Source organism: Hippocampus guttulatus, chromosome 3 (genome assembly GCF_054856545.1).
Source record: "Hippocampus guttulatus isolate MCC_2025c chromosome 3, RoL_Hgut_1.0, whole genome shotgun sequence".
NCBI lineage: Eukaryota > Metazoa > Chordata > Actinopteri > Syngnathiformes > Syngnathidae > Hippocampus > Hippocampus guttulatus.
This window is the reverse complement of record NC_141263.1, coordinates 10,127,351-10,152,847: the sequence shown is the minus strand read 5'-3', so window position 1 is coordinate 10,152,847 and position 25,497 is coordinate 10,127,351. Positions and strand designations below refer to the sequence as shown.

General features: G+C 39.6%; 2 protein-coding genes across 3 annotated transcripts; one reads left to right on the top strand and one right to left on the bottom strand.

The window, feature by feature from the left end:
• Nucleotides 1-2,231: 2,231 nt before the first annotated feature.
• LOC147207407 (excitatory amino acid transporter 2-like) lies at nt 2,232-22,969 on the top strand. 2 transcript variants are annotated; one of them, XM_086106867.1, is made up of 11 exons: nt 2,232-2,363; nt 13,538-13,677; nt 13,884-14,036; nt 15,453-15,703; nt 15,818-15,926; nt 16,033-16,159; nt 16,262-16,495; nt 17,167-17,361; nt 17,484-17,618; nt 19,048-19,258; nt 20,223-22,969. In XM_086106867.1, the coding sequence occupies exons 2-11, from the start codon at nt 13,548-13,550 to the stop codon at nt 20,292-20,294; spliced, it is 1,617 nt and encodes a 538-aa protein (XP_085962993.1). In that variant the 5' UTR covers nt 2,232-2,363; nt 13,538-13,547; the 3' UTR covers nt 20,295-22,969. The 2 variants fall into 2 exon arrangements, with proteins under 2 accessions (XP_085962993.1, XP_085962991.1); XM_086106865.1 differs by lacking the exon at nt 2,232-2,363 and adding an exon at nt 9,890-10,117.
• Nucleotides 22,907-25,497, bottom strand: LOC147207406 (uncharacterized). Its single transcript, XM_086106868.1, has 5 exons — nt 25,358-25,497; nt 23,852-24,448; nt 23,697-23,771; nt 23,526-23,604; nt 22,907-23,441 (listed from the first exon to the last, which is right to left on the bottom strand). The coding sequence occupies exons 1-5, from the start codon at nt 25,425-25,427 to the stop codon at nt 23,270-23,272; spliced, it is 993 nt and encodes a 330-aa protein (XP_085962994.1). The 5' UTR covers nt 25,428-25,497; the 3' UTR covers nt 22,907-23,269.

Here is a 25,497-nt window from a genome sequence, read left to right as displayed (position 1 = left end):
TCAGTATTTTTCCAACAACTATTTTTCCCTGGCTCAAGCAGAAATCGCCACTTAGAGTCCCATCTGTCATCTGTCAGGTTGACAAACACAAGGAAACAAATGGATCCCTTTTGCAGTTTTTGCATTGTTGTAGAAAATTATACTTGTCGATAAATTCTGCCTGTATGTGTTTTTGAGCACTGTGTGCCAGAATCCCAATTTTCTTGAAACATGAAACCTTTTTTAAACAAAGCTATCTTGAAATGGCCAGATTGTCATGAATGTCATTCACATCTCTGCCTGTCCACTGTAGCCAAAGTTCATGTCCATGGTTATTAAAGAGGCTGGCTACTGGTTTCTTTTCCACGGCTGCCTGTTCCTTTTGCATTCAAATTGAATCTGCTCAAATGTCTTATTAATAACTCCAACAGGATGTGCAAAGCAATTACGAGCAATTACTATCACACATTCTGTCAAATTCCTACTCCCTTGAACATAATAACTGTGTTGAATGAAGATTGATTTCTTTCTTTTTACTTTTTTTATCTACCTTATTTTCTGTCAAATTATTACTGTATATATGTTTTATGTTCAATAAACAAACAAACAAACAAACAAACAAACAAACAAAAATGTGTGATAGAAATGTGAGTAAGCCTGCAGAGGCTTCATTTAGCCCTCTCAGGGTCACGAAATGGAGAGTAGAAATGGCGAGCACCGACCATGTTTGGCAGAGCTGATTTTTGCTCAGCTTCAGTGGAAAGAATACCATTCAAACTCCAAAACAGACAATGTTGCATTATTATGATTAATTATCTCCATTTGTGTTCTGCTATGCTTGTCTGGCCTTGTTGTTTCAGAGTGTGGGCTTTCTGTTTCTCTCATCATGCATGTGTTTTGTTCTAATGTTTCTGCTCTTACGAGGATGTTTATCTCACCGAAGCTACGCCGTTAATCAAAAAATAATTACAGCATGAATGAAGAACGATAACCTGTTGATGTTACCTAACAGATAGCTCAGCTCCAGTTGACCACCCACCATCAAATGAATTTGAGTTTGATTTCAAATAAAGGGATGATAAATTGGTGGATATGAGATGAGAGTCGGGGCAATATTTGCCCAAGTTAAATTTGATGCTATAAGGGAGAGCTCTAAAATCCAAGCTCTTGAGATACACATTGATATAACTCTTCCAATTTTATTTCCTTTTCTTTTGGGCAAATCATCTACCATTGTCCTACAAACTGTGATGCGTACCTGCACTGCATTATTGGACTATAGTTGGCATTGGACTACTTCAGCTTGAAGCTTATAATTATTTTGTCGCATGTTTGTTTTTTTTTTTTTAAAGTATGGTAATGTAAACCCAAGTACAGAGGTAAAAACAAGTCTTGGCCGCTTGCTGATTTATTTTACAATAACTATATATGACTTACAACATACAACTTTTTTTTTCAAGAAAGAAAGACTCCGATTGTAATTAGAATTAACCCCTGTTGCTTTGCCATTCTGCATTAAATCTGCACAGGTATGAATGTCTACCTTTTGGGCAGTGTCTTAGTTTCTACGGGTAAATACTGCATGTACAATATGAGTGCGTCAAGGCAAATGTGCATGTGAGGTCAGGTGTTCGTGAGTTCCCATGCAGACTGTCCAATGTGCTGTCATTGAGGAACACACTGAGAGGATTTGCTAAACATAGCTCTTACTCCTAAAATGCAGACACCTGCCGCGTCATTTTACAGCTTTGAGCATGACATTAAGCAGAGCAATTTAACAACAACGTGGGCTCGAGCCAAAATGTATGAAAATAGGTGTAAAAGTATGCACACGTTTATTCTTTTGAGACATAACAGGTCTTGCAGCATATGGCTTCAGCACACACCCGCCACTAAACATTACAATCACTATTGCACTGGAGGGATATATTAAAGAAAAATAATACAAATTGATTTCGGATATATATTTTTAATTATATTTGTCATGGTCCTGTACTATTTAAACTCTTCATCTTTCTTGCTCAAACCGGTGGAAACATGAAAAAGCCTTGTGATTTATTGTGAGAGAACAAGCCACCCAGACCGAAGAAGAACTACTGTTCCCACGTTTGAACTCTCCACCCTCTGTCTAAGCATTAGAGTACGCATAGCGCATGTGCTGGTAAAGTGTATACCCATTCGTTGGAGTTTGCAAATGGGGAGGTGCAAGCTTCTCTCTAGCAGACTTTTGCAGAGGAACCTTCTACATGAGAGACAAAATTCCTTGTAAAAAAAATATATATATATCAAATATTAGCCAAACAGCTCAGAAAAGGACAAAGTACATTTGCAGTTATCTTGAGTAGGAACATCTACAAATTTGAAGAGGATAAGACACTCAACAGGTGAGCTCGTTTCATTGGGAGTCATGTTATTGAATACATATTTCTGGACACACACAAGCAGCAAGCCGGTTTCTCCCATGCACACCGTTTTAATCTGGTATTATGCTAGGAGCTTGCATGAATGAAGGGATGGTGTCTGAATGTATCAAATGCAATAGAGTTGCAGTTTTCATGTATTCATGTTCTGTATTAGGTACACTGTATCAACAGCAGCACACTGTCGTCCAGTATTCAATCGTTCCTGTTCCTTTGAACTTTGGGAAAAGGACTTTGAAGGTACTCATGACTGTATTCCACCCCTGAGCGAATGTATAACAGCAGGTTTGTGCTTAACTTTGACACTGAGTCCCCAAAACAATCTGGCTAATACCTCACAAGTGTCACTGATCAATTTAAGAGCTGAGAGGCCAGCAGAGCAAAGATATGGTCATTTTCATTACTTTCTGCATTTGCCAAAAGATAGACGTCATTCGATATTCAAATATCAATGTAATGGACCGGTTATTATCATGAAGTGCTTTTCGTCATATATTTCATCAAAAGTTCAACATGGCAAAGAAAGGTGGAGCAATATCCATATTAGATACACCCTAGAATAACTGGTTTATCCATGAGCAATGTTAGAAATGTGTTATTCAAAATCGATGAGTTTCAAGTAAAACGCACCGTGCAGTACTGTACCACTAGCATGACTTTCTATTTTATCAATTTGAGTTATGATGTACAGCTCTGACATTATATACACTGCACAAACTCATTAGCAAGGAGGAGGGGTGTCAAATTCATTTTTGTCGTGAGCCACTTTGAGTTACGTGTGGGCCGTTATGACAGTGAAACCACAAAAATGTCTAATCAGCCCATCGTATTATTACTGATACAAATTGAAATATTTCTCGTTTTCAAACCAGTTAAGTCAGCTATAATAGTTTGTTCAATTATTGTTTGAGTGGAAAATCTTTTGACATTTCAGTACAGATTTTAGCAACGATAATGCAAATTGACACAATTGATTTGCATTTGCGGACCACATAAAATGACGTGGCAGGCTGCATGTGGCCCCCGGGCCTTGAGTTTGACACCTTTGACGTCGAGTGCAAAACCATAACAGCGATTCAACAAAACGTTTTAATAGATCCATGTTTTTGGACCTTAATGCATGGTTTTATTGACCATGGATGTGACATTGATTCTATTACCGGTACTGTGATTTGACCTCTTTTTTTGGTCTTTTTGGTAACTTGTTGCATTGTTAGTCGTGGTTATTTCATGTCAGAATCCCACTCATCAGCTATCAGCTCAATATACAGTAATTGTTTGTTGTCCAATGTTGTCAGTTAATGTGTGTGAACCTCAGCTCCCGTTTATATTCCTGCCTGCAAAAAAAAAGTATTTTTATTGTTGCCGTTGTTGTTAGTGGAGGTTATGTGTTTCTGCCTTTCCATTGCAGCAATCACGTGATACCCAATGAAATATTAATACTGATATTAAATAATATGCAAATTCTCCTCGTAGGTGCATTGAAAAAAAGATCCTTTGGATTTACTTAATTCGAACACATACATTGGCTGCACATGAAAAAAAAAGTGGTCAGTGTATGTAATTTTCTCATGTTTTCTTCAAAAAGGTATGATATGTATATGAATGATATGTAACACATTTTAATTAAGTGCAACCAAAAAGCAAGTACCGGTACTTGATTTTTTCACTGTGTAAGAAGAATGAAGGAATGAAAGGCAGTGAAACCTTGACATGGGATACTTACTATATGTATGATTATTATTTTTTTCCCCACTTCAGACCGAAGTCAACATGGTATTGGTGGAAATCAAAAGGCTTGCTGGATATTTTGGTTGACAGATACCTTAATTTTAAAATCCACCCGTTCCTGACAAAACTTCACTATGGTAAAATAATGCCTCAACTTTGCATGCGATTATTGGTGTACCTTGAACAGAAAGAGTGGTCGCAATAAATGGCCGCTTTCAACTGCTTATGAAGCCATGTTATAAGCAACTTTCGTCATTGCCACAGTACGCCGCCACGGGTCAGACCTGACACTGCATCAGGTGTCTTCACCTGAAAGATCAACTGACTGTTCACCTTAGTTGAACCTAATGGAAAATGACAGTTCGCAGCTGGCAAGCCCCAAATATGAATGAAATGGAGATCATTGTCCATTAGGAACTGTGACAAAATTCCTTTGGAAATCTGCCAGAAGCAATTGTCATGGAGCACCCAAAGCAGAAGGTCATAACAACAAGATAGTCTTCAACTAACACGAAAAATGTCAGATGCCATAAAGTACAGTATATGGCACGATACTTTCAAAGTGACAGTCCGTGTTAAATTTGGATCAGTCATTTGTTTGTTTTATTGGTTGGTTGTAACTGTAAAATTGAGATAATTCGATTGGTTTATTTGAAAGGGGACAGTGCAATTTCACAAAACGCATGAAAAAAATCATGGTGAAAACAATAATCAATTGGAAAAGAAATCAATTGACAATTGATGCTACATAATTTTGAGCGGATGGTCGCAAGTAAAATAAGTGCGATCACATTTATGTTTTTTGATTCTGCTTGTCTGAGTGTGCAGCACGTGTGCGCTACATGTAATCGCTTTGAGCTCATACTGATTTCTGAATAAACCATTGAAAAATCATCCCGAAGTGTGAATGTGACAGCACAGGTTGTTTGTCTGTATATGCCCCGATTGGCTGTCAGACAGTCCAAGGTGTACTCAGCAACACTATGCATTTTTTACATGAAAGAAATTGTTATTAGAAACACTAAATATACTGTAAAATGTCGTGCAAGCCAGACCCCACAAAAGATGTGTTTGCTCCTGTAATTTGCTTTCTCTGGTCTGAATCAGTTGATAGGTTGTAAACAATGTCAGCGTTCCACCTGGTTTGGTTTGCAATCACAGTAAAAAGTGCCGCGCTTGCTAAAATGTGACACAACAATAAATGCGATTTCATCACAAGAATGTAAACAAGAACACAATTTGCTGGATGGCCTAGCGTTTGCGAAGCGGACAAAGTAGCACGAATCAACACCATACAGAGTGAAACTGAAGTTTGTTGATGAAGTATCTGGACAATCTTGCGAGATACAAACCAAATTGTGATGCAATACATACATGCCACAAACCACAGTCTCGAAAAGTTAATGCACATTGTATATGGGGATTTAGAAGAAAAAGAAAAACTAGCGGCACTCAATTTGTACCATAATTTGACTTTAAAATGTGGTCCTAAAATCATAACGATGGAATTTGAATTACAAGTGTGAGGTGTTTGGGAGTTTTCTTTCATTCAGGGAAGTATGTTGTCAAATACTACACCCGCAGCCCCGTCCTCTAAGTGTGTCTGATCCATCTCTGTGTGTGCTGGATTAGGATGGCTCAGGACGGATTAGTTAATTATAGACACATGCTGTCTAAGCGTGGTGTGTGTTGTCAGGTGTTGCAGCATGAGGTCGGTTTGGTGTTGAGTGCAGAGAGGAAAGGCGGAGTGAGTTGTGAAATTGCGTGGCGAAATGGCTTGCCAGGTGCTCTGAGCGTGTCTGTTTTCTCACTTTCTAATCTCTGACCGCTGGTATGTCATGGCTCGTTCACATATGATTTTGTGAATGCTAAGAGACAAGCATTCATCCTGAGGATATGCTGCTTTAAAAATAAATACATTTATCACATCAGGTACAACATCATGACCACTTAGCTGAATTGGACAGCCGAAAGATATAATCTATCAAGCTGGCTATCTAGCTATCGTGACGCTAAACTATTCAAAATAGTTGTGCTTGAAACTGAGATTTTGCACTGGCAACTTTTTTTTCTCTAGTGCACCAGTGCAAAAGTTTGGTGTACTTTAGTTTACAACTGCATTACACCGTAGTTTTTATGTTTGCCCTTTAATTTCAACAAAATTGCTGCCAGTCTTTTTAGTCAATATTGACTAGTAAATGAACAACTAACAATGTTGTCATCATAAAAGTCTTTATTTGAAGCACAATTCCAGAAGACAGATAACTGACTAGTAAATATTGGTACTTGAAGTCATCTCTGTCAGATTCTTGGTTATAACATTTGAACATAGCAGGCCTTAACATTAAAAAAACTGCGAATCGATCGTATCATCCGCATCTTTTTTCACTCTGATTAATCCTGCTGATATAAATAGTGGATGGATGTGCATGAACGCTTCCAGGTTTTATATATATATTTTGGTATCACTACTTTCTAGAAATGGGAATTTCATCTCCACTTCTTTAGGCTTAGCTCCCTAAAACAAGACGGCAGGCCTCTTGGCTAACGTTTTTATTTGGAGTACAGTTGCCTCTAACTTAAAATTTCAGGGGCATGAGTAGAACATTTCGGGGAGCACACAGTAAATCTACTTGCAGAATAATATCCACATGTCGTCCTATTTCTTCATTGTACTGTATTATTGATAATTTGGAAAAAAACATCCCGAAACAACCTTCATTCGCCATTCCCGTTTACTCACAGAAGAAAAAAATCATTTTCAGGATTTGTCTCCTTTGACATACAAGGTTTAGTGAGGCGAGTTTTACTGTTACTCCTCTTTGCCATAGTCCATATTTACAAGAGGTACATGAAACCTTATAGATTTTGACCTAGCAATACATTTTAAATGATTCACAATGCAACATCAAAAATATTTCCTTTGTAGTTAATATGTAAATCTCAACTATCACTGAACATATCATCTTCCCAGCAAAAGAAGCCAATGTTAATTTTGTGCAACACCGTAGCCGTAATTATAGTGACTGACAGAAAGCTCCACAAATAGCAGAACAATATGAATCGAGTAAGACTTTTAAGACACGATAATTACGGCCACAGCACTGCACAGAATTGCCTGTGAGTTGGTAACTCATGCCAACAATGTAAAGTGATTGACAGGAAATCAATAAATTGGGTTCTTTAAAAAAAAAGGCCTTGAGTACCGTCGGCCTCTGTGCAAGTGAGCCTTTTGGTAAAGGCGAGCCTGTGTACAGTAGTCACAAAGTTTCTTGTCTCTTTGAGTTAGGGTACTTGAGGGCTTTTGAGCATTTTAATTTGAAACCCTAAGGAAAGAAGTTCAACTGACGTCATTTATATATATATATATACCGGTATATATATATATATATATATATATATATATATATATATATATATATATATATATATATATACACACCTGTATATATGTACTGTATATTAGAATTGAAAGTAATTTTCACTCTGTGTACGTCTTGGGGTGGAAACCTCGGTGCGTTGTTCAGGAATTTTCTTGTCATGACATTCGTGGCTTGCATCTCTTCCAGTGGACAGCATATTATGCCCAAGGGGTATCTGCCTGGAATTTATTCTTGCCAGTCGGGTGACTATTCAGGATCTGCCTCACCCTCTCTAAGTATTTGGCCGTGGCTGACCTTTGACTGACTCCTTATGATTGCTATTTGCCTCTGAAAGTCAAAGGTGGTTGTCATTGTCCTGCCTTTAGACAGATGAATCCTTCCGGTGATGATCATCTTCTCGCTTGTTGATCACCCGCCCAAATTTAACCAGCTCGAATTGCATTGCGATGTCATTGCTGTATTACAATATATCCTTGGGAGGTGAATCAGGGAGTCTACATTACGATGGTTCTTGGCATACACCTTAATGTCATCCATGTAGAGGAGGTGGCTGATCGTTGTTCCACTTCTGAACCGCTACCCGAAGCCACACTTCATGATCATCATGCCGAATGGGTTCATGCTTATGCAGATCATCTGAAGGGGATAGATGCCCTTCCAAGCACTGCTCACGTGTCGATCCATATTCCTACTCATTTTGCCAGTTAGGAACTTCCATGTGGTGCTGAGGCAGGTTATAGTCAGTAGTTTGATGGTGTCGTTCCCATTCGGGGGTTCTTCACGATGAGGACATTTTGAGTGTTCAATCAGCCTGCAATGTATGTTTTTGGAATGTGGGAGGAAACCGGAGTACCTGGAGAAAACCCATGCAGGCCCGGGGAGAACATCCAAACTCCACATAGGGAGGCCACAGCTGGAATTGAACCCGGTACCTCTGCACTGTGAGACTGACACGCTAACCACTGGACCACCGGGCCGCCCCAAACCTAAACAAGTCTTCAAAAAGCAGTTTGAAAATATAATACGAATATATATGCAGAGAGAGAGAGAGAGAGAGAGAGGAGAACTTCTTGATGTTTTTTCGGGTTTAGTGAACTTACATGTAGCCCATATATAAAGGTGTTGTCAGGGGTAGAAGGATTATACGACTTGTATTGTCATACATGAGTGCATTTTCTTTTCTAAGTATGCATGTGCGTATAAATATGCATGTGTATGTACTACATCTGTTTAAATGTACATACAGTACTGTATACTGCTGTATTGCACTGTATTGTCTATATACAGCGGCCTCCGTAATTATTGTCAACTCAATTGTTGTCAAATGTTTTCTTTAGATTCTAATAAATTCAGGGGTTTTTTTCAAAATATATGGCCAAAATGTTAAAAGAATAAATAAAAGAGGAAAATCCGATGAATTCAAGTGCATCTATGACGAGCATCCATCCATTTTGCGAGCTGCTTCTCCTCACTAGGGACGCAGGCGTGCTGGAGCCTATCCCAGCTCTCTTCGGGGGACACCATAAACTGGCGCCAGGAACACACAAGTTAAACAACCATTCACACTCATAATCACACCTATGTACAATTTAGAGTGTTTATTTTAACCTACCTTGTGTTACGATCTGGAAGAGTTTGGATAGGGGTGGATCCCACAAACGATAAGATCTTGGTACATATATTAACAAAACACAAGACCGACAAAGTCCAACTCAGGTCTATTGCCCAAATTTAGCTGGGATAGACATCAGCTCAATGAGGGCAAGTAGTATCAAAACTTGATGGATGGATGTAATGGAATTAATTGGATTTTTACAATGAATCTTTTTTCTTGCCATTGTGGTCCTATAGAATACAGTTTGATTCATTATTCATGTATGTAAAAGGATTTCAAAATGATGATTTACTTTTTGGATAATAGGAGCCCGCATCCTGCATAAGCCCATGGTCTTAGCTTGGAAAAAGCGTAGTCATATTTTGTTCAAGGCCCATTTGTGGAAGTAATATTCATAAAGATTCATGGTTTCACATGAAAAAAAAAAACGTAACGATCAACCTTCACGTTACTCATTGCATATTGAGTTGTTAGCCAGACACTTTCCCACCTATTTTTACTACACTGCAATACTTCAAGACATCATCTCATGAAAAATACTTTATCACTAAGGCAAGGTGTTTTGGTTTTATTAATCTATAAATCCGTTTGGAGAAATTCGAAAGAAATAAAGGGGACAGAAAGAGGTGAAATAATAACAGCAGCAAGGACTGTGTTGTATCACTAATCTTGGCAGGTTGACTCCACCCTTTTTGTCTGGTTGTGTTCTGTCAGATGTCCAGGAAAGCCATTTCACCTTTCTGCAAATCTCTGCAGCTGCATACGCAAGCATCTGAGAACCCGGATATATATTTTGCATGCTGAAAATAAGTTTTATGCAACTTTTTCAAGGCTGAATAACCTATTGTGAAGAGATTTTAAAAAATTGTTTTGGGGACTCTAATTGGATTTAATTACAAACAAGCCATGACGTTAATGTTCACCTGACGGATAACAGCGCAGTCACTCTCAGATACAATTGACATTTTCAACGGCTCGCAAATCAACAGGTAGGTGCATTTTGAATCCATGTGCTGCATACATCGATGGAGTCCAGAAACTCGTGTGATGAGATACACAAACATTGTAAATGTGAATCTTTTGTTAAACTATTGTTGAACACTTTAATTTCATTCATGATTTATGTGTTAGGCTGGTGGACCTTTGTTTGCTTTGGCAATGCATTTCAAATGGTTTGTACCTTTCCGGTTATTGAGCTATTCATGCATTGGAAGATGAAATAAACGACAATGTGTTTGTGATTACTTTGAACACTTTTTGCAAGTGTCATTTTTAGGTAATGTATTGATTAATGCTCTGTGTATAGCAAACGCAATCGAACCTGCAAAGGAAAACATTTCTCTCATCTTTTTTTTTTCTTTTTAAAACAACATAATTATCATTTGTTTTAGCATTCTTATTTTCGGAGCAGTACAAGTCCTATAGAAACCGATCCACAAAATGTCAAATTGGTAATCTCCTGCATTACATTCACGGCACACGTTGGTGGCACCTTGACTTTCCCCCGGGAAGCCCCTCTTCAATTACGTAACACAATTAGTTGCGTGCTGGAGGTGCTAATTTCATCCTCTTGAAAAGATTTAAGTCTCATTAACGCTGTAGCGCTGCGTATCAGACAGACGTGATTGCCTTGTCACTTCTCTCTTTAACATAAATGTTCCTTCAAATCATGTTGTACAGAAAATTCTTCAATCTCAAGATTTGATATTTAAGTAAACCTTAACTAGCCAGTACAGTGTTTACGAAGTCCTTATTATGCCTTCCTTTCCAACTTTTGTTTTCCTACTTACGAGAAGCAAATATTTTGTGAGGTGAAATGTTGCCTTCCATTTGACGTTTTTAGATCCAAATAAATAGTGTCCATATTGTCGTCAGAAGTAATAATCCAGGTGTTAAAGTCAAGAAAGTCAAGCATCTCAGTGACACGAGCTTTGTTACATAATCATGAACGTCTGTACTCTACAGTAGATTTAAAGGCCTCACAGGGAAGAGCTGATCTTTAAGTCCAAGAGGCTTTACGAGAAACCATAACAAAGCAACATGTTGCATCAGTGGTGTGATGTAGCGGCATGATGAAAAGCTTGGGTGAGCAGCAATCGGTGAGATTTGGAAGCAACAGAATGACCATAAACAGACACGTGAGAATTTAAAGTGGGCAGAAATAAGAAAACTGTACTTCTCGATGTCTATGAAATAAAGTTTTTATTCCCTCCAGCAGGTTGTTTTTATTCCTTAGTTGGATCGTGGAAACACTGATGAATCCATTTTTACAAAGCTTTTGGGCGAGACTGGTTATGGGTCAAGGAGAGAATAAACCATTGTGATAGAATACAGTCAAAGCAACGTTTTGTTAGAGATAACTTTAACAAACATTCCTTGAAAATACTGTACTACACATTGTATTCAAAATCAATGTAATGTAATGTAACGGGCTGTTGCTTTTACTCGATAAGAAAAAAAAGGTAATTACCGGTAATATATGTGTTGTCTGCCCGAAGATAGCTGGGATTGACTCCAGCATGCCCACGACCGTCATAAGGAGACGGCTCAGATAATAGATGGATGAACACTGCTTCAAGATTTTGATTTTCAGTGAATCACATACTATTTTGCGTAACTGTAGTATCATCGTTCCTAAGAATTGTCGTGAAGTATGGGGTCAACTTAGAATTGTGTTTCGAGCCCAGGATGATTGGATTGCATTCCACAGCTCTTCAACATTTTTGGAAGAGCATGTGAAGCCAAGCTATCGGCAACAAGCTGTCTCAAAGTACACTTAAAAAGAAAACAAGATGCGCTGAAGTGGTTACATTTTGCAACACATTGGCTTGCATTCAGAGAAGGAGCGCAACATTTTGTGCACTGATGAAAGGCAGACTGTTCTTCTGGGGACAGTTAGTCAGACAAATTCAAACACCCAAACCGTGAATTTAAGCCAGAATACACTGTAAACACTGAAGTATGGTGCACACGCACCATGGTATGGGAATGTTTCTGAAACAACAGTATTGGGCTCATTTATCACATACGAATCGTGGATCAGTTAGATTGCACCGCAGTACTTTAAGAAGTCATGTAGCCTTGTACCCAAGACAGCCCACTATAAAATGGGTCTTTCCACAGAACAAAAACCGAAACAAAACAGTGAATTGGCAACATCTCGGTTCCAGACATACAAAATTCACATTATGAAGGAAACTGCCAAATCCCCAGACTTTAATGCAATAGAGAACTTTGAGGAGTGATGTAAAAATGCTATTTCTGAAGCTAAACTAGAAATGCAGAGAAACTGTGGAATGGTTTAGAACCATGCTGGGCTCTAAGTCCAGTTCACAGGTTCCGGGAAATTGGTCAACTACACGGTGCAAGCTTTTAGTTTGAAAAATCAAGACAATGTTATTTTGTTTGCATTGGTGTCTGTGGAAATTCAAGCTATTATAATGATTTTGGAATTTTATCTCTCTAGCAAGCTAGCGGGCGAGATAGATAGCTGGATATCTAACTAACGAGATAGATAGATAGATAGATAGATAGATAGATAGATAGATAGATAGATAGATAGATAGATAGATAGATAGATAGATAGATAGATGGATAGAACTTTAGGTGAAGCTCTGGATGACCGTTCAGATATAGAATCTATTCATGTCTGTTTATATTTAGGAATGACAGCTTTTAAATTAGTATGCAGGTGGTGTTTGGGGAAAAGTGTGTTCATATGTTTTTCATTGATGTTAAATGTGTTTTGCATTTGATGATTTTAGTACAATCAAAAGAGGAATTCAAGGATCTACAGGAAACACCATGTTCTTTTTGCACATCTATTTATAAGAGGAAACTTCTCCTTTTGGCTTGTCCTTTTTCAGGGGCTGCCACAGCGAGTCATTCATTTCCATCTTTCCCTGTTCTCTGCATCCTCAACTCGGACTCCAGCTACCTGCATGTCTTCCCTCACTGCATCCATGAATCTCCTCTTTGGCAGTTATAAGAGGAAACGATTGGCAAAATTATTGTTAACCTTAAATTTCAGCATATGGTGAAACTTAAAATGCTTTCAGTCACGAGTGCATGAACTTCTTTCGCCTCCAAAAAGACAAACAATTTAACTGTAGACCTTGGCGCTCATGAATCGATATTGCTCTTATCCGAGTGCTAACGTCACTGACTGAAAACAATTGTGCATCAGGCGTAGAACCTTAGGAGTGCCAAAGGTAGATAGTCGCCTCTGCAATTTTCTCACTTTTGGACAAGGCCACGAAAAAGGGATTCATTTTTTTTGTGCTAATTCTATTTACATGTATTGAAATATGTTGACTTAATACGCCAAATTTGAAAGTAAATGTCAAACCGTTGATATCTGCTTTCACCATGCTGTGAGAATTTTTTTCCCTTGTTTTCTTCTGTCACAGTGCCAACAAGATGCAGAAGCAAGTGGAGGTCAGGATAGACGAGGGCCACTTGGAGCCCACAGTGGACGCAACTGAGAGTACATGTAGCACTGTATGTGATAAAGTCATGAAGAACATGGTTCTAACGCTGACAATTCTTGGTGAGTTTAAGGTCATATTATCATTGATTGTCTCCTAGCTGAGAAACAAAACCCAGAAGAAGATTGTTTTAATGGCACTTGCAGTGCCCAGTGGTGACCTTGGCAGTAGCTGTATGACTCCTCAATGTGATGGAAGTGAGGCAACAGAGACCCGATTCTGACCTGTAATTGTCATAGTCACTTCTTTTCCTATGTCATCGATTCAGGTGTGTTTTTGGGTTCCATTGCTGGAATGCTGCTGCGGCACATATCGCCTCTCCCTCCTGATGTGATTATGATCATAAGCTTCCCGGGGGAGATCCTAATGAGGATGTTGAAGATGCTTATTTTGCCTCTTGTTGTTTCAAGTCTGGTCACAGGTGGGTAAAAGAAAGTGGCGGTTGCAAATGCGCTGCCTAATTTGTGTGTTCTTGACTGTAGTCTGCACCCTAGAGTCCGGAACCTGGAGGTGAAACAGAGAACACCAGGATAAAGAGCTTGAGTTGATAAAAAAGTCTTTTAAATGCTTGAATATGGCAAACAATGAAATAATGAATTAGGGCTTTGAGAATATTGCCAGCTCACAATGCAAATTAAAATCCTATTTGTATAATTGCACTTTGGTTAAAAAAAAAAAAAAAAAAGAATAAAATGCACAAATCTGTTTGTGCATTTGTCTAATGGAAAAATTAACATTTTATGAACTCATATGTTCACTGAAATATACAATAGATCAACCAAGTATAAGGGCTATAAAGGGCTTTAAGAACAAAAAAATGTTTCCGTTTTGCTAATAGGGATATTGACATAAAATGTTATCATTTAAAAAATGCGCGTATGTATGTGTGCCCCCATCTGAACAAGAAATGTGCTTTGTTATTAGACTTATGTTCTTGTCGCAGATTATCTATAATGAACATCATGTTCAAACACATATATGTGCGCACATGCACTTAGCACCAGGCCACCCTAGGCAACAGTTTTGAGGATCGACTTTGCGGTGTCATCACACTTGCAGTTACATGACTTGAAAACTAGGTTGAAATGAGGGGCGTAGCTGTCAACCCATCCCCACCTCGTGATGTATGGTCTCCGATAGTGGTGGGAGACTCAAACGTATTGTGAGGGTCTGCTGGGAACATCTGGCAGAGTCCACTGTCTTGCAAAACTTGTGCCCCGTCCTGGGGGCTGCATTGGACATTGATTCAGATTCAGAGCGGACCATGTTCTATCGGGGCTGCAGTCCTCTGAAACCATTAGTGGACACCGGCAGTGAAGGATGTGGTCAGGATGAAGGGGTCCTATCTGGTCTTTTGAGCATGTGGCACTCTGGAGACAGCCGAAGGGCTTGGCAGACCAAGTGAAATACAGCTTTGGAGGTAGCTGAAGCAAAAACTCGGATGTCTGAGGCGTTCAGAAAGCTCTGGAGAATGAATTCACGACAGTTTTATCTCAAATTCTGCTCCACCAGCCGACGACTCAGGAGGGGGAAAGTAGTGCACCATCAACACTGTGAACAGTGAGGACAGGGTGCTGCTGACCCTGACAAGGGACGTTGTGAGTTGGTAGGGAGAATACTTAAAGATGAAATGACTCGGTGGAGGAAAGGCTGTTTTTTTTGCGGAGATTAGTAAGCCTGTGACCCGACCCCAGCTACGTGGAAGGAAACAAATGGATGAATAATCATTGGAAAGCTCTATTATAATTACATTCACGTCATACCATCAGTATATTAAAATGAGACATAAGTAGCTGAAAAGTGACTGCTTCACACTTAATATTCTTTGCTATCACAGGACTGGCTGGATTAGACGCAAAATCTAGCGGGCGTTTAGGCACCAGAGCCATGGTGTACTACATGACAACAACAGTCATCGCAGCAGTCTTGGGGGTGATCTTAGTGCTGCTCATCCATCCTGGGAACCCCAAGCTAAGAGCTAATCTTGGACAGGGGAAGAAGAATGATGACGTTTCCAGTGTGGATGCTTTCTTTGACCTCATTCGAAATCTGTTCCCAGAAAACTTGGTGCAAGCCTGCTTCCAACAGGTACATTTCCTCCCCTGAATGTTTTCTTTGCCGTCAAGGGCCCTGGAGTTTAGATATACAATGCATAACTCATCTCTTCATCGTTCCAACGGCTGTTCTGTATTTCTGGCGCAGATACAAACAGTGACTACAAAAGTACAGGTGCCCACTAACAGAACCAAAGCACCCCCGCAGTTCACCATCAAGAGGTCACTTCAGTTCAAAAGTGGAATGAATGTCCTTGGTAGGCTATTGATCCTATTCCAGACAAACATAGTATTAAGGCTGCTTTGATTCCATTGTGGGTGTGTGACTTGAGTTTTCAATTGCACTTATGCTTTGACTCCAAGGTTTAATTGGATTCTTTGTCGCTTTTGGAGTCATCATGGGGAAAATGGGGGAAAAGGCCAAGCTTATGCTTGAGTTCTTTAACGTCTTGAATGAGATCATCATGAGGATTGTTAGTGCAATTATGTGGTAAGTGTACTGCTCAAAAAAAGCCAGAAACAGGCTTGTTTCTGTTCACAATATGCATGTGGATGCACCTCCATTCAAAAATTTCTTCTTCTTTGGTTTCAGGTACTCGCCAATTGGAATTGCTTGCCTGATCTGTGGTAAAATCATCTCCATTGCTGACTTAGAGGTGGTTGCTCGACAGCTTGGAATGTACATGATCACTGTGATAGTGGGCCTCATCATCCACGGCGGCATCTTCCTTCCTCTCATATATTTTGTGATTGTCAAACAAAATCCTTTCAAGTTCTTCATGGGAATGTTCCAGGCTTGGGTCACGGCACTTGGAACGGCATCCAGGTAGTATAACAATTGTGTTTTTCAAAAAAGCTTCAAGCGGCCTGACACTGGCTAGCAAACGGGTTCGTCTGTTATTCAGGATTTTGAATACGAAAACTGTTTTCCGAAGGACCTTGTTTCCAAGGCTACATAGCAAATAACAACAGGAACTTTGATTTGAAGCCGTAACTGAAATATTCATGCCAGCAGCAACTTCCAACTTTGTTTCCATGCGGGATAGTTTTCATTTACTCTGTGTTTTATTAATGACATGCGATGCCCTCATTCCCCTCCTGAGGTGAACTCGCTCCTTTTAAGTTCCTGCCAGCTCTCTGCTCCACCATCTACAAGAAGTACTAATTGTCAGACAAAACAAACATTGCAGCTGTTGAGTCACAGCTGGTATTTTTTTCTCTTCATGCACCCTTTCTCGAATGATTTTAGTCTCATTAAAGTCATCGTCTGTACTACCTTTCATATCACACACACAAAAAAATAATAATAAATGAGAATACTCTCGAATAATATTTGTTTGTGAGAAGAGAGGAACACGGCGAATCTGATTGAAAACCTCACAACAATTATGACCCAATTGCATTCGTTACACAACCCAAAAAATGAAATATTGAGTATGCAGCAAAGTTAAATATACAGTATGTATTTTTTTATCCCCGCCCCCCAACTCTCCACAGTGCTGGAACCTTGCCTGTCACGTTCCGATGCTTAGAGGAGAACTTGAAAATTGACAAGAGAGTAACACGTTTCGTCCTCCCTGTCGGGGCCACCATCAACATGGATGGCACGGCGCTCTATGAGGCCGTGGCTGCCATCTTCATCGCTCAGATGAACGGAATTGTTCTCGACTGGGGCCAAATTGTCACGGTCAGGTGAGGTTACTCCACTACGCGTGAAGTCAGTAACATTTAGTACCAGTAATTCCCAGCATCAAAACCACATAACTTCAAAAACAAAGTGGTTCCTTTGCCCATCATTTGTCCTCTTCTAACAGTATGACAGCGACCCTGGCTAGTGTTGGAGCAGCCAGTATCCCCAGCGCTGGTCTCGTAACCATGCTGCTCATCCTAACAGCAGTGGGGCTGCCCACTCAGGACATCAGTCTCCTTGTGGCTGTCGACTGGCTCCTGTGAGTAAAACGCCTGAAATCATATGATACAGGTGTCATCGTCATTTTTTTTTTTTTTTTTGCTTAACGAGCCCAGTCAAGAAGTCGTCTTTCGCACCACACTTGCTGTTTATCGAATAGTCAGTCTGTTTATTTTTGCAGTTTACTGCTGATGCACTGAATGTAGAAGTTTCAAACTACACTAAAGTTGTCAGTTCCCAAAAGACATCATTAAAATCTATGTCATCGTCCTCAAAAAAGGTGTAACGGAAAAGGTTTTATACTTCAGTATACTTCATGATTATGGCTTCAGGAACGCGCAATTGATTTTTCAGATTGATTCATGACATATTTTTGGGTCAAGGTTCATTTCTATTTTCATGGAATGAACATGTTTGGAATGAATCATACGCGTTTGTCATGTTAAAGCTCGACCTTTGGAACAAGGGGCAATATGTCATTTTCACAGTTTCCAAGCAATTACTGTATCTTTATCTCTAAAAAGACACAGATACAGCACTTGTCAACGGAAGTAATTGAAATGCTTTGAAATCATTCAAAAGTATCTTAGCCATCGAGGCCTCGTTCATGTTTGTACTGTTTTCAGTTATCTTTTTACCACATCAACAATAAGTTCCAGTATTATTCACGTAGTGTTTCTGCTGCATCTATTCGCAAACTTGTCCTTTCGGTCCCAAATGCGTGTAACATAGTGCTACTGTAGAAGTTGCACCAGTCTGTTGATCTCATGGTCCATACAGCCCTCACTCATGAGCCAGACCAAGAGACACAGCCACTGTCTCTGATTTAGAGTGCTTATTCTCATCACATTCTGCTGTCATCTGCCCCTGTAAACTTTAAAGGTCACCGCTCAATAAAGCATCAGCACCATATAATCTGTAAAAAGAGGTGGTGAGATCCTCAGGCCACCCAACTGGACTCGCTGCACACATCTCGGTTGCAACGAGAAATGCTGTCCATGGGAAAAAAACAAAACGGAAAACAAAAAAAAGGCAGCTTTGGTGCAATCTGCTTCTACTGTAAACCGTGTGCACAGACAGAATGATATGGAGTTGTGTGCCTTTACTCCCGGTGTACTCTTTACGGATCACCGTGAGGGATACGGTCAAATGCCTTTTGCAAAGCCCCTGTGGAAATTGTTGTAGAAACCTCCATGCAACATCGCAGTCAGGGTAGAGAGCTGGTGCAGTGCTCCACAACGGGAATGAAAACCACTGCACACTTGTTGTTATTAGAAGCTTCGCTATGAGCCTTCCTGTTCTCTCCAGTGGTATTATAGTTCTGGATTTTTATAAACCTCAAGAATTTCACGATTATTTGTTGGAAATCAAATGAAAAATAAACTTTAGTATGTGTTGCCTGTGTCATTTGTTTTCTCTTTCCTCTTTCTCTCTCTGACTGGGTTGTCTTCCCTCCTTTTGACGTGCAGGGATCGCTTCCGTACCTCCGTCAATGTGGTTGGCGACTCGTACGGAGCCGGTATTGTATACCATCTCTCCAAAGATGAGCTTGACTCCTTCGATGCCCAACAATCCCGGATGGAGGATTTTGAGATGACTAAAACCAAGTCCTTCTTTGAAAATAACACCAACCAGAATGTGTATGCTCACCACAATTCAATCCTGATAGACGACTGCAAGGTACATTTCACGTTAACGGATATCGAGACTTGTATGTAGAGGATTCGCCCCTGCTCTCTCTTTATTTTAGTCATGTCTATGTGATGGACTTCCTTTATTGGTGTATGTGTAAATGTCTTGTCTAGTGAGGAAAATGTTGTTGAAGCTAAAAAAAAGATGTTCCCGGATTGACACATTCATCATTTCATCATAGGAAAAAGCAGTTTTTGTGGTACCAGCTTAACCAAAGGTGAAGTTTATTCATCATGAAATGACATTTTTCCAACTTTTTTTGAAACAGTGAAAAGAGTTGTGTATCATATCCAGATAGATGGATGTCTGTTGCATTTCTTATGCATCATGTTGTACACTGAGAATGAAATTTGTTTTTGTTATTATATTAATTGGACATGTATTTATGTATTCAAGGCAGCCCCAACCAAACTAGGCTCTAAATTCTCTTCATATTTTCAAGTACAAATGTTTGCCAGTGGTATGACATAAAGACTGCTCTTTCACTCTGATCCATAGAAAAATAATGCAGGGGATCATGAAATGCGCCCTTCAATGACTACCATCATCCTTTTTAACTAGCAGCAACAAAACAATTGCTGTTCATTTACCTTGTGGTGATGTTGCATTTTATATGATGCTGAAGTTGCATTCTTATCATTCGGCGTATTAAAATTCGGTTGGGCAGAGAATCCATCAAATACATGGCCAACTCTCCAAAAAACAAACAAACAAACAAACATGTTTTGATGTGTTTCTGTTACCATAAAACTAGTACTACTACTACACGTATATCGTAGCAAGAGTGTTCCAAGACATACGTTACACGTGTTGGGAAATCCCATATTAACATCCACCCTGAGGACAATGGCCTGAATGTCAAGAACTTTTGGCTTCTCTGCTCCAACCACCAGTGGTTTGTTATAATGGTGCCTTGGGCCCTTAGTTAGAAACTGTTGATAATTGCTTTCAGGTCACCATGGGCAAAAATGGCAAGACTGCAGGGTTCTGTCTTGCTGAAGAGGAACCTTGGAAATGCGAGTAAAGCAGGCCCAGGAGCTGCTGCGCCTTACCCTGAGTAAAACTTTTACCTTCTGATGACAAATCGATTAAAATGACACTTAGACAACGTGAACCGCAGAGACTGTACGGGAGAATCATCTTCAAGTTGCCCTTTTAAATTCTTTTTTCCAGTTATCCATCTAGGTAGCTTCACATCACCTCAGATCGATTGTGTGTGTATTTGCAAAGAACAAACACGAGTTCCAACAACATGTGGTTGAAAAGCCTCAGGGCCTTACTTGGTGCTGCTGCAAACGTCATGTTTCGGCTGTTACGGACTTCTTCACCTTTTTCTAACATCTCATTTCACTTTTGTATTTAATATCTTTGTGTTGCATCGAGAGCCGATGATATAAATCAAGCGAGAGCAGAGCATTGGGCTGATGCAAATCTTAGGGTCAGTGCTTTAGAATTCTTTTAACCGGTGAATGTTGCTTATTCTCAATAATGGGTGGCTGTTCCAATCAAGGCTTTTTAATTTAGATTTGGATTTAACCCTTTCAGGGACAGTGGTAACTACAGCGGACAGTTTATCATGTTATCAGGTTACAGGTTATCATTATTGCTGCATGAACGGGTTAATTTGACTGTCACTTAAAATACAAATATGCATGGTCAATGAGCACATAAGGCACAAAAAAAAAGCGGCTCTCTGGGCAATATTGTGATTCAAATACAGGCGGGTGCAATACCTTTTACTTTTTGACTAATGGGCTTACACCCTGATGTCGCACACACAGTCAAGCCTAAGCCGAAAGCTTATGTCTTAGACCATAAAGCGGAAAAGGTGCGGCCTCTAATTCTGGCAACAGCCAGTGCGTGATGTCTTGTTGTAAAACAAGCACATGAGGGTGCCCTCCAAGTTATTGTCTTTGTGTTTTTGTGAATCTTTTTGTAACGTTTGAACACTGAATTCTTTGGGGAGTAGTTACAGAATAAGACTGGAATATATTTGGTCATACAGTATGCGCTGTTTCTGAGTGCAAACGGGAAAGATAAGCATGGCAAATAAAATGGGAGTCAGTGAAGATGAAAAAAGGAGAAATGGCTCTTACACTATTCAAGCCAGTGCATTGTTTTATGTTTCGCATTTCTTTTCCACATTCTTTTTTGGTTGTGTGTTCAATATTTTACTTGCCTTGAAGAAATCAGCTGCATAGTGCAGTAAGAATGTTGTTTCAATACAAGTTAATCTGGGATTCCCATGAATTCAGGGAATTATTGGGATCCATCTTGATGGCAGAATGAGGAGGGTCGGGCCCTCCTCATCTGCACAACTTTAATTTAGAGGCATTTGGTTTTCGTCCCGCGACTACATATCTTATTTGGTTTGTCTGTTTATTGCATGCACAAATGATTTGGTCTCCCACATTTAATTGTATCAAGAAAACAATAGCTCATGTAAAAAGATTATTGCTTAAAGTGCCTCCTTGCACTTTGTGTCGAGTCTATGTCCTCTCTTTATAGATAGATGCATGCGTAAAACTTGTTTAGAGTTTTTGTCAGTATTTTGCATGGCTTTTGCTATGCTTTGTATAATTACTTAACCGTAGATGCATGTTTAATAAACTTCACGGTGGGCTTTTCGGGGGGCGCGGGGGGATAGTTTGTGACCTTTTATTTTTATTAAAATAATTTCACTTTGTATTTCTAAATAACTACTGAACTCCAAATCATGATCAAGGAGACGGACCCTGATTATTACATGAATTGTGTACTTTTTTGATTGTATATTTGGTTGTTTCAAGGCTACGAGTAAGGTGAAAAAAAAACTTTTGTAAGTTGGACAACGTTGGTGGTAGCAAAGTGTCTGCATGTAGTGAGATGAAAGTAAGCTGTTCGTCATGCAGTACAGACTCATACTGCTTGATGAGAAGGGCTACATTTGTCCTTTGAGTGTGCAATTTGTTGTCATTTCTGTAAATGTGGCGGGTACCAGAAAACCTCAACTGCATGCACCACAGCTCTTTGCCACCTTTTGCGGCTATCGACTGCACCGTACGTAGGTACACAGCATTATGCTGTTGGTGGATAGACAACAGGAATGGGAAGAACACAATACCCCTGTGTGTGTGTGTGTGTGTGTGCGTGTGTGTGCGTGTGCGTGTTGTATTAAATGTCTGTTGAGTCCACCACTCAGTAAAAACATTGAACAGATCAGGGTTTTCTGTTCTAACACAAAGTGTGGCATGCCGAACTGAAATGTACTGCTTTCAGGAAAGTATGGCTATGATTACAATACACTTTAGGAAAATGGGGGAAATCTGTCTTAATTATGACCGATGGGATACCTGTACATTAGCTCAGAATCTAAAACTTTGATATACGTATATCCTCATATCTTTTCCTGATCTGACCAAAAAATGTTCTTGGTCAACTGATTTAATTTCTTTCTTTTCTTCTTTTTAATGAAAATGTTAAATCTTTAGTGAAGTCAGCATATATTTTGTATTTCTTCTTCTTTTTTTGGGGGGGCTAACATCGATTGTAATATAGTTTGACCGAGACTCTCCAAATCCACATGCATGATCAAAAAACTGCAGGGCAGACTCTTTGTCAGGCAAAATATATATACCTGTATATATGGACCAAAAGTGTGTATAATGTTTTAATATGTGTATGAAAATATCAAATGATACAAATAAATTATTGATGAGGTGTTGGTGGGCTTATTTCACAAAGCATGTTTCATATGATACAGAATAGCAACATCCAAAAAGCTATTAAAACAAAAAAAGTATATTCAGTTCTTTCATAACTGATTATTGGGGGAGGTCAACAGAACAGGATCTCATAAATTACTCATATATTTACAATAATTACAAAAATGTACAAATATAATGTCATAAAAACCTAATTACAAAGTACACTCTGATCAAATATTGGCTTTTTCAAAAAATCCTATACAAAGGCATAGGAGGTGGCACGGCGACACCCTCTTGAAATAAAATGGTTGTCTCAGTCTGAATATTTCTCTGGAAGCTCATCCAACGGTATAACCGTGTACTCCACCATCTTTCCGTTTTCCCTGGGTGTATCTTTTTGCAGGAACGATTCGTTCTCTGCCTTCTGCTGCTGTGAGGAGTCAACTCCGGTTTGTGGACTCGATGCTTGCCTGGGACCGTTCCACCTAAAAAGAAGGAACGGTTCATATTATACTCGCTCCAAGTTTAAGATTTGAAAATTAACTCTCAACGATGTGGAAGAAGCTCACTTGTCTCTGGTAGCGATAGCGGCACAAAGCATCACGAGTGCTGCCACACCAACAACGAAACCCAAGATGATGACCCAATCTGATGATGGGAGAGAGCTGGACTTAATGAAATGTATTTTTCTAAAAATTATGGTAGAATATGGAGGAATTTTGATTTGTTGGACAGTTTACCTGGTGTCACATGCCCTTTGTGTTGCTCTGTTTTCGCAGAATCATCATTCTCTGGTACATGGTAAAATTCACCACCTGAGAAATTAAAAAAAAAAAAACGTCACCCGTTTGTCAAGTTAGTGTTACCGTATTATGGATCTATGAAGGATGTTTACCTTGCACAGATGGAAATTCAAACATTCTGGGTTTTCCTTTATCCTTTGGCATTCCAAATCCTGATCCAGACTCCAAATCTTCATCTTCTGGATCCTGCCGTCCGATGGTACTGAAACTTCCAGTATAGGTCTGACTGGCTTTTGTCGTGGCATAGTGGTCGAGAAGCTCGCCATTCCCGGACCCTGAATAAAAACTCTCAGGATCATCAGTTTGAGAGGGCACAGTGGGCTCTGTGATGTGACTTGACTGGGTTGCGTTTGACTCTGATGAGGACGGCCAGTCAGAGGTAGGACTTAAGGTGGTCGATGAGTTGGAACTTGACAAGTTTCTTTCACTTGTGGTTGAATAATCTTCATCCCTGGACTGGAAGAGCGTGTCACCTGATGCGCTGCCTTCTTCCATGATCTCCATCAACAGAGATTGATTACGACTTTCTTCTCTGCCAGAGGATGTTTGGTTGGACTGTTGAGTGGAGGAGTTTTTCTGAAGCGGTTCGGATTTGAGTGACGGAGGTAAAAATTGTTCAACAAGGAAGCCATCCGTCATAGCCTCTCGGAGAACGTCTTCCTCAGATTTGATGGGAATTTGGGTCGCAGCTGGGAGAAAGAGATGGAAAAATACAAGGATCACCACAAATATTTACCGACCAGACTTGACATGGAAAGTTTTTTTTTCCTTTGAAGTTATCTCTGACCTCAAGGGTTTTGCATGCGGAGCCTGAAATGCTTGTATTAACTTGTGTTGTCTCACTTTGTTAAGGTGTGACAGTAATGATTAACCTGAGTGATTACTCATATGTGAGTGGGGTGAGAGAACGTTTCAGTGGAGCTTCAGTCTATCACTCGTTTGGCACACCCAAGGGAACGTAACTCAAGTCGCGAAGGGGATGAAAAAAACACAACCTGGGATTAATGAACCGTGTCATTTTATAATGAACTATAGATCAATTTTATGGGAAACTTGTAATCTTAAATCTCTATCCCTGTTTATTCCCTTATTCATTTCTGCCGTCTCCTATGAGGTTACAAGGAGCAAAAACGTGTCCATTACCTGTTTGCTCTCTTCAATTTCACCTTTTCGAGACCAATAATGACTTGATGTTATTTTGCAAAGGCCTTGGTGGGCCGCCAGAGCTACGAGTGAAACCTGCACTGCGAGACTGAAACATGACGCTTGAGCTTTTGGAAAAAGATTAAAGAGCACGCTGGGTGGTAGGAATGTATGTGCTGACTCATTGGGGAAGAAAAAACACACCGTGGGAATGACAAGGATGTAATCACTTAATCGACTCCCTATGTGCCGAAAACGATATCTGAAGATGAATGTGACATCTATCAAATATTGATCATGTGCGCATGATGTATACAATAGCAACAGTATGTTACAGCATGAAAATTAATCTATTTTGAAGTAATTCATTCTACTCATACTTCCAGTTAAAAAAAAAGTTATACTTAAAACAACTCAAATAATAATAGCCTATTTAAGAACAGAACTGCACTTACAATTCACCGGGGTGGAATAGACCATGGCCCAAAATCCAAGAAAAATCCCCAAAAGAAGAGGAGTCGACATCCTTTTATCAAAGAGTCCCAATCGAGTTTATGTTCAATGCCGCTGAAACTGTGTGCACCCTGTGAGACGA

Excerpts from the sequence above, each read along its gene's own strand:
- LOC147207406 (XM_086106868.1), bottom strand. The coding sequence starts at position 25,427 with ATGTCGACTCCTCTTCTTTTGGGGATTTTTCTTGGATTTTGGGCCATG. Across the intron at positions 24,449-25,357 it reads CTATTCCACCCCGGTGAATT|CTGCGACCCAAATTCCCATC; the intron begins GTAAGTGCAGTT and ends TCTTTCTCCCAG. Across the intron at positions 23,772-23,851 it reads TGAATTTCCATCTGTGCAAG|GTGGTGAATTTTACCATGTA; the intron begins GTAAACATCCTT and ends TTAATTTCTCAG.
- LOC147207407 (XM_086106867.1), top strand. The coding sequence starts at position 13,548 with ATGCAGAAGCAAGTGGAGGTCAGGATAGACGAGGGCCACTTGGAGCCC. Across the intron at positions 17,619-19,047 it reads GTGGCTGTCGACTGGCTCCT|GGATCGCTTCCGTACCTCCG; the intron begins GTGAGTAAAACG and ends TTTGACGTGCAG. Across the intron at positions 19,259-20,222 it reads TCCTGATAGACGACTGCAAG|GTCACCATGGGCAAAAATGG; the intron begins GTACATTTCACG and ends AATTGCTTTCAG.